This window comes from Cupressus sempervirens, chromosome 2 (assembly GCF_028749045.1).
Source record: "Cupressus sempervirens isolate cs-2001-9-10 chromosome 2, ASM2874904v1, whole genome shotgun sequence".
Classification (NCBI taxonomy): domain Eukaryota; kingdom Viridiplantae; phylum Streptophyta; class Pinopsida; order Cupressales; family Cupressaceae; genus Cupressus; species Cupressus sempervirens.
The window spans coordinates 155,930,929-155,940,337 of record NC_143119.1 but is presented as its reverse complement, the minus strand read 5'-3'; the positions used below and the strand labels follow the sequence as shown (position 1 = coordinate 155,940,337).

At 36.5% G+C, this 9,409-nt stretch overlaps 1 protein-coding gene across 1 annotated transcript; it reads right to left on the bottom strand.

The window, feature by feature from the left end:
• Positions 1-1,256: 1,256 nt before the first annotated feature.
• On the bottom strand, positions 1,257-8,459 carry LOC149571517 (cellulose synthase-like protein D3). Its single transcript, XM_089813021.1, has 3 exons — positions 7,173-8,459; positions 3,364-4,168; positions 1,257-3,264 (listed from the first exon to the last, which is right to left on the bottom strand). Exons 1-3 carry the CDS (start codon positions 8,174-8,176, stop codon positions 1,501-1,503), a joined length of 3,573 nt encoding a protein of 1,190 aa, XP_089669147.1. The 5' UTR covers positions 8,177-8,459; the 3' UTR covers positions 1,257-1,500.
• Positions 8,460-9,409: the final 950 nt, after the last annotated feature.

The window sequence follows — 9,409 nt, the reverse complement described above, 5'->3', positions numbered from 1 at the left end:
AACTGTAGATTCATAGAGTTTTGGCATACTCAGCCAGAAGGGTGCACGAGACTATGTTTGGATGGTAATTTTCAATTTGCTACATCTATAATGAGCTTTTTGATTTTGAAAAATATTCAAGGGCTTGCTTACCTGACCTTTTGTAGTTGCGATTTTTTCCCTTCTGTGTTGAGATAATAACTGGCTTTGGGGTAGAATCCCTTTGAAGTTGAGTTGCAGAATATGATCGGCAAGGTGAATGCGGATGGGAATGGAATCATTGACTTCCGTTAGTTTCTTAAGCTAATGGATTGAAAAATGAAGCCTTTTAAGTGCCATGTCTATTTTCATTTGACATTTTAGTGATCACATCCATAAACATATTTTTGCTTCATTTTTCAACTCACGAGTAATGACTTTCATATGTTTTGTTGGGTCATATCCTTTTAACTTTACTGTATGGGATGAAATTTATAGAATATTGAGTTTAAAACCAACTGTATTTTGGATTACATTGTGATCTCGACGGGTCCATTGTATCATGGTTATAGCTCAAAATGATTTTAATCCATTCAATCTTGAAATTTCTTGGAAATTCTAAGACATGAGTTAACCCTTTCCTTTCAACAATTTTAAATTCATCCTTCAAGATTCCTTCATTACATAACTTCTCATATGCTTCTCTTATCTCATAATCTCCAACTTCTCCAATCTTACACATATAACAAATCCTAACATACGGATCATAATAAATTTGGGTGGTATCGACGATAGCGCACCCATTGAATCTTCTTTCATTGAAATTTCTGGAATAGAACAAAACCTTCATATGATACCAATGGTGCGTCAAGGCCTTCATCTGATACCAAAGTATTTCAGGATTCTTATCAACTCACGTTATTCACACGGTATGTAGCTTTTAAATATACTTAAGATCTATTCAAAATAATTGATCATTTGAATCCTGCTTCAAATATTTATGATGGATTGCAGAAATCTACTTGCTATCAATAATTAATCAAAAAATATATAAAAAGCAAAAAGAACAGGGTGTAATTTATGTTTTATTGAAGCCAAAATTTTGCTTGTATATTGAAGCTCAATATTTGTATTTTTCTTAATTTTTAGTTAACTGGAACAAATCTTCAAAATCATTCGTAGTAGGATGCATATTCTGAATTCGATTGTGTGCCATGTTTTTGCATCATCAAGATGAGAAGAGCTAGAAAAAATTTAGTGACAGTCTTAATAGCTTACATTGATAGGACTTCAGCGTGTACAAAATTTCAATGTGGTACTATATATTAGAAAAAATATATATATCTGAATCAATCAGTTCACTCAATTCCTTACAAACTTGTTTACCAACTTATTTACCTTGTAGAGGGAGGCAATAATGTTGAATCCAAAATTTTGCCCGTATACATATATACCAATGAAAGAATTTAAAAAATTCCTAGATACTATTATACATTAGCATTAGGCTGGATTCCTGAATCCTGACTTTGATAGTAACCAGTTTCAGGGGAACTGGAATCTCCTCAGATAATCACTGTTAGCACTGGGAGGGCTAATGGAAACCCACAAAAGGGAGATGGTGATGGCCAACAAGCCTGACCATACAAATACTATGGTGGGCGTTTTACCCCTCCTGCCCATTAGTCCCTTTGCAAAAGGATATAGATGGCAAAGCACCCAGAAGCTGAAGAAGACGCCTCCCATAAGCTTACTCCACTGTGGAATTTCACTGTAAACAGTTCTGGACATTCCAACTGCTATGGCAATTATGTTTATCATCATTATTGTGATTGGGGGGATCATGAGACAACTCCATTTTATTACATAAAGCTCGGCAAATTCATCCTCGGTGTCATCATTGGAAGACTTGGAGGTAAGCGTGAAAGATATATCAACTCCTGCTACCACTTTTAACAGACCTTGTAAAACAGCTGCAGGGTGTGCACTGGTACCTCCTATTAGCCAAAACTGTTCATTTCTCCACCATTCTTCTAATGTAATTCCAGACCATTTGATTTCAAGAATTGCAAGCAAGCAGAGCGTGACGGTGATGGTAAGCAAAAAGGCAAGGAAAGTAACATTCAGAGACTGCACTATAAACTGTCCAGTAAAAAGTGAAAGTGCAGGCAGAAAACAGTAAACCATGAGAAAGATGGACGTAAAAGGATAGATTCCAACATTTATATAGGCTATTCTCTGCAAAAACTTCATCCTGCTACTGGCAAACAAAGCATTGTTACGAGAAAAGAAGATTTCCACCGATCCAGTAGCCCATCTAAGAACCTGATGCAGACGATCGGTGAGATTGATTGGAGCGGTACCCCTGAACGCATCTCTTTTGGTCACACAATACACTGATCTCCACCCCCTATTATGCATTCTGTACCCTGTAACAACATCTTCTGTTACAGATCCATAAATCCAACCTACCCTTTGTCCCCATTCAGTCTTATCCTCGTACCAGCAAGATATGACATTAATTGCTTCAGCTACAGTAGCTGCATCCAGAGGCTCTCTAGGGCCTGCGAGGGCACCTGCAGGTCGACCAGTCTTCACGCCCTGCTGGTCTGCAAGAGGTCTTCCCTGATATTCTGCAATAGGTATAGATGCAGAAAGAGTGATAGAATTGCCAAACCTCTTGGGGAGAAGCTGAGACTCTAGATCTTCCTCTTCATTGCTTGAAACATCATTGATTGATGGTGTAACTTTCCCCTTAGACTTATTAGAACCACAAGGATTTAAAGTTAACTTTTTTTTCCTTCCACCAAAACAGCCTCCATGTTCGGTGGCCCTTGGAGGATCAAATCCATAGAGAGCAATCCTCCTAAAGACACAGCCCGTGCCTACATACATTGGGCCTTGTAATCCATCAAGGGCCCTCATGTTTACGTCGAAGAAGACAGTGTTGTGATTAGCATACCTGTCATTTGGGTCCACGCCTTCAAACCTTTGGGGAAATTGGACATAACAAATCTTGTCTCCACCTCCATCCATCATGAAGCACATTGCTTCTCTCAAAGCAAGAGAATTGTAAACATAATGATCACAGTCTAGATTGAGAATGAATGGCCCATTAGACATGATAGCACTGGTGCGAACCAGAGCATTCATGGCACCAGCTTTCTTGTTATGATCACAACCTGGTCTTTTTTCTCTTGACACATACACCAGCATTGGCAGTCTAATATCTACTTCTGTTGTATCAATCAAATTGTCCTCTTCAGAGCTACCCATCAGAGGTTCCGAGCTTGGAGGAGCCAGCATGACCTGCAGTACAAAAAGATATTGTAATTCTAAACTAAAAATAAATATGAGTTTTGTAAGACAAAAAATTTATCAGTGGGAGCTTAACAGGTAGGACTTTACCTGAATAATTCCTGCATGATCTCCTCTGGAATGATCTCTGCTAGCAGATAACCAAGAACCGGGCCAATGAGCACCATCTGCCATCCAGGTAGCCTTTGGAACTTTGAGTTGCTCTGTAGGATCACCTCCTTTCTCAATGTGTGCCCTCTTCGCACGAATTTCCTCATGAGTATTGTAACCTTCTGATCGTCTCCTGATGGAGTCTGGTAATGAATTAATCCTCACCTTGAATTCATCATACTCTCTCTTCACCCTTCTACGCTCCTTCACAAAATCTGGTTTCACTTTGTTCTTGGTAAAGTCTCGTTTTATATTGAAATAGGAATCAGGATTACGAGGCTCTATATTGTGCTTCCTACAAAATGGTACCCAGATTCTAGCAAAACTTGCAGCCTCTGCAAGAGCTTCAAATGTAAGAAGAGCACCACCATCATCAGACAGATAGCAAGAAAGTTTCTCCACTGGATATTCAGCTGCAAGAATGGAGAGAATGGTATTAGCTGTAACAAGTGGAGGCTCCTTTTCTGGATCTGCAGTAGATACAAAAACATCAATTCCAGGAAGATCAGACTTCCCTCTCGGGTTCTTAAGAGATGGACGTTCAAATTTATCCTTGAGAACATTAAGATCTGTCACTCTATTTATAGGGCAAAGCTTGGGAAGCTGATCCAGAATCCATGAAAATGCAAACCAAATTTCACAAACAACTGACATCCCCCACAGCCACATTGCATCTCGGTTGGGATGACGAATGCGCCATGTCAAAAAGAAACCAAGAGCCAATAGACGAATTACCATCAACAACCTGCACCACAGGAAAATCAAAATTAGTTCCTCGTTTCAATCTTGGTTGAAAACAATAAAATCGTACATAAAATATATGTTTAAGCTTATGGGCAAGAAGGATTATTCAGATTTCTGGGGTTATTTGAAATAATTCTGATAAAAAATCATGTCGTGTTCGCATCAAGACATTGTCAAAGGAGATGATAAATAGCTCTTTTTTCATCAGAATGATTGATTTTTATCAATATGATTGGTCTTTCGCCACTAAGGATACCCATATAATTATAAGATTAGAAAACAATGTGATTAAAAGCAACTGAACGAACTGTACTTCGTTCAGTATATTACTATATTTACATAAGGAACCCTGGTGAATTTCAGTTTCTAATATGTACGTAGGTTTATCTCATACAAGGGGCTTAAAGATGTGGTCTAAACACTTCTGGCACAAAGAAGTAAGATATAACCAGGCAATACCCAGTTGAATTGAAACCCTATAATAAACATGCAATATTAGACTCTCCCTATGGACTTAAAGATGTAGTCTAAACATACAAGGGACTTAAAGATGTAGTCTAAACATGGTTATTACTCTTCTGGCATAAAGAAGCTAGATATAAACAGGAAATACCCTAAAACTGCCATCCAATAATTGAAAACAAAAAATCCTATTGAATTGAAACCCTATAATAAACATGTGATATTAGATTCTCCCTATGTGATTTTAAATTGATTGGTAGAAACATACAAAAACTAAAGTGTATAGATTTTAAATTGATTGGTACAAACATACAAAAACTAAAGTTTATTGGTAGAAACATAAAAAGAGAAGCAATTGAATATGAAAAATCCTGTTGAATTGAAACCCTATAATAAACGTGCAATATTAGACTTTCTGAAATGAGCTAAGTTGCGGGTTCGGGTTTGGTTCCAAGTTCATGGTTCGAGAACCGGTTCGCTGGTTTGACAAAATTTTGGAAAGGGGTTTGAGTTCATTTGGGTTCGTTAGTACAAAAACATGTAAAACTAAAGTGTACAGATTTTAAATTGATTGGTACAAACATACAAAAACTAAAGTTTATTGGTAGAAACATAAAAAGAGAAGCAATTGAATATGAAAAATCCTGCTGAATTGAAACCCTATAATAAACATGCAATATTAGACTTTCTAAAATTTCAAATGAGAAATAAAATTGATCAGTAGAAACATATAAAAGAAGAATTGGTTATGTTTCTTCTAGCATAAAGAAGCAAGATATAAAGTGGCAATGCCCTAAAATTGCCTTCCATTAATTGAAAATGAAATATCCTATTGAATTGAAGCCCTGTAATGAGAGCATGCAATACTAGAGTCTCTGTAATGAGAAATAAAATTGATCAACAGAAACATATCAAGAGGAATCGGTTATGTTTCTTCTGGCATGAAGAAACCAGATATTACCTGGCAATATCCTACAAGTATCTTAGATTATTAAAAAATGAGTTAGGCCAGTAATAAATATGCAATAATTTCACTCTGTAATGAGAAATAAAATTTTTCAGTAGTGACATGTAGAGAAGATAAAATGTTTCTGAGGAGTTTCATTTAGAGAAGAATTGGTTATTATTCTTCTGGCATAGAGAAGCTAGACACATAACCTGGTAAAGCCCTAAAAATGGCTTTAATTAATTGAAAATGAAAGTGTAGGGAATACAGTTATCTCCAAAATTACCTTTCTAAATAAGGTAGGTAATATTTACGTATTTTCAGACAAATTTCAAAGTCACTTTGAAAATTCAGAGATAGGTTTTCATATTAAATCCCAGAAAATAGAATGCTCTATATATGAACTCCACATTTAAATCACTACAAACCCAAAGTAACGCCTCAGAAGCCTCCATTAATGAATTTGTAAATAATCCTATAAAACAGAATTAATTTTCGAACTAATCAGAACATACCCAAAAATTCCAAAATCATGTAATAAACAAGAACTCTTTGCTATATGGGCTGGTTGAATAACTTGAAATAACTTGAATCCTGCCTCTAGGATAAATGGCCAACGAGGATTCGTTTGGCCAATGAATATGTTCGAAATGGATTTTGACTGTGATTTTGGCAATCTAAAATTAGGTTCGTTTGTGTTGTAAATGAAAACAAAACAAAATAGGCTAGGGTATCTAATTCCTTTTGTTTTGATTAGAATGGTTAATGAGAAACCATCAGTCTATTGTCAAAAAGGGTATGAATCCTGTCTCAAAACGGACTGAAGGGAATCTTTTTATAAATTAGACATTCTTAAAGTGATCTATACATGTTTTCAGAAAATTTTCAGTGTCGCTTTGGAAATTCAGAGATAAGTTTTCCTGTTGAATCCTAAAAAGAGAATGCTATACACTATACATATGAACTCCAGACTACAATCAATATAAATGCATATTAACGCTTCAGAAGCATCTCTTTACATGTTTTCAGAAAATTTTCAGTGTCGCTTTGGAAATTCAGAGATAAGTTTTCCTATTGAATCCTAAAAAGAGAATGCTATACACTATACATATGAACTCCAGACTACAATCAATATAAATGCTTATTAACGCTTCAGAAGCATCTCTTAATGAGTTTATAATTGTCCTACAAAATACTAGAACTGATCGGATCGTACCCAAAAGTCCGAAATCCTGTACTAGACGATAATTCTTATCTATATTGGAGGAATTTTGTTTGGCTACTATCTAAATATGTTCTAAAAGGATTTTAAATGCGATATTGGCATTCTAAGATTAGGTTACAAATTGCCGGCAAAAACAAACTAAGGTATGAGTAAGGCTGACCACAAATTTCTCAGGAAAATCTACAACATCCTGAAGGACATTGAACCATAAACCTGATTTAACAGTGATTACTGTACGGCTTTATAAATTGGCTGGAATGAAATTAGTATAGCTAAGAGCCGCCTATGCTCTTTTATTGCAACTTTTCTGAAGATGTAAGAATCGACCAGACACAACTCGAGACAAAAATGTACTAGACAAGAACTATTTACCTATATGGGCTGAGTATTCCAGTAGCAATCCGAGCCTTTCTTGACATAGGTCTCCTTGCTTTCTCCCCAAAATTGGGAGGATTCATACTTCCATTGAGCCCTTCTCCACCATATCCTTCCTTGGGCCAGAGCGCATTGCCATACCCATAAGTGCCCTTGGTCTCGTAGAGCCATCGGTTGTGATCAAACTCAGGGCCATGGGTGCTCTTCCGAAAAGCTCCTTTCATGGATCTGACTAGTGACAAGCGCCTCTCTGGTTTGGATTCGGCCATAGGTGGTGGTGCAATATTCAGGGGAACGTCATCTTCCTCAAAAGAAGAAGAAGTATGAATGTGCCCTTCAGGACCCACAATTCCCCTGTACTGCTCTTTGCACCCATGGCACTGGCCGCCATTCTTAAGGGCATCCATGTAACAATCCCTACAAACCTTAAAATCACAACCACATGGAATCAAATCTTGACCCCTTTCATTCCTCATCACCTTCCCATCACATCCATCAACAGCGCAGATTAAACCGGCCCTCGAACGTGTCATTTGAGGATGCCCTTGCTTTGGGCTAGGCTCTTCGTCTATCACCTTATCCATCACATGGATCCTGGTCACGCTGTTGTGCCCCCCAGTGAAAATGTTGCTTGATACAAATTGCTGCTCTGCCCCTTTTGCATTGACTTCCATTGCCGAATTGGGGTAATCGTTAGGGCAATTGTTGCTGTGATCTGGCGTCGGTGGGATTTGAACCGTATACGATCTGGTAAATTCTGAATTAACTTCTTCTTCTTCATCATCGTCTTCCTCTTCCTCATCCTCCTCAATGGATACGGACTTGTATCTTCCCCCACTCGAAGCTCTTCTATTCACTACAGAAGATGGTGTATTAGGGTTTGGGCTTCCGATCCCCATGGCTCTGAAAGGCCTTCCTCCACTGCTGACGGAGATGGTTAACGAAGATGCTGGGGATGCCATCGACTTCGTCATACGAGAACCTTTCTCCTCGTTTAACATACAATGCTTTTCAAGGCTACAACATTATTTATAGGACAAAAATACACTGCAAACCCTAAAGCTCACATTAACAGATTTCGCCCTACGAACAATCTATTTTAAAGATTTCCGTCTTTAACTAATGAATAATCGCCCAAGCTTACAAAACAAATTCCAGTGCTGCAAAAATTCTAAACCAGAATGATTAGATCTGACACCAAAAAGAAATGAAACAATTGAGACAAGCCAAAGAAAATGAGACTTGAATTTTATTGTTCAAGAGCATAGGATGCCTCTGCAACTTGAGATTTTCTCGCTGAAATTTTAAGACCTTTAATGCAGAGACTGGGATACAAAGATTTTCTAGGAGAAATAAATTCAAACTCTGGAGAGTATATTCAAAAATTATCCTCTCGAATTGATGGAACGATTTTCTACGCCCAACGGTTACATGATCGTGGTCGTCTGTTGGATTTTGATCGAACGGGTAATAGTGATTTGTAACGGTCAGTTCTCGGGAGCGGCCCTCGTATACGTTGAACTTGGGGCAATGTCTCAATCTCCTATTTGAAATAACAATTTCAGATTTTTTCCATTTGACTTTTTAAGACACTTATCCGGAACATTTTTTTAAAAAGCCTTTGATTTTTTTCAATCTTTCACCTTTTCTTTATTGAGAGACTCATGGTACATAGGTACATCACATTGTTCTAGTTTCTTCTCAAGTACATCACATTGTCCTAGTTTCTTCTTCTCAAGTTCAAAAACCTTGTGGTTTTAAAGTCCTATCATATGATTACCATTACATATGCTCAATTAGTTTATGTATATTTAATTAATGATTAATAACATATGTGATCATTTAGTTGATATATATAGGTATGTGTTAATGTTATTATTAATTAAACATTACAATGTATGATTTAAAATCTGTTGTACAATTTAAATTGGTTATCATTTATTCATCAATGTGCTCAATGATTTGGTAAAAATATATCATTAATATATGTTAGACTATGTTAAAAGTGTGTTATTGTTTTATTCAATTATATAGAGAGATTTTAAAAGCTTGTTAAAATTGAAAGATCTATGATAATATAATTTTAAAATATATTTAGAAATTGAAAAAGTACCAAGAGATTACTTTATCATGAGAGTTTCTTAATCCTTTATGGTTGAATTATTATTTAGTCTAGAGTTCTTCATTTCACCTACGTCTGAGTAGCTTTCATTTTTGTATTTGATTTGTTCATT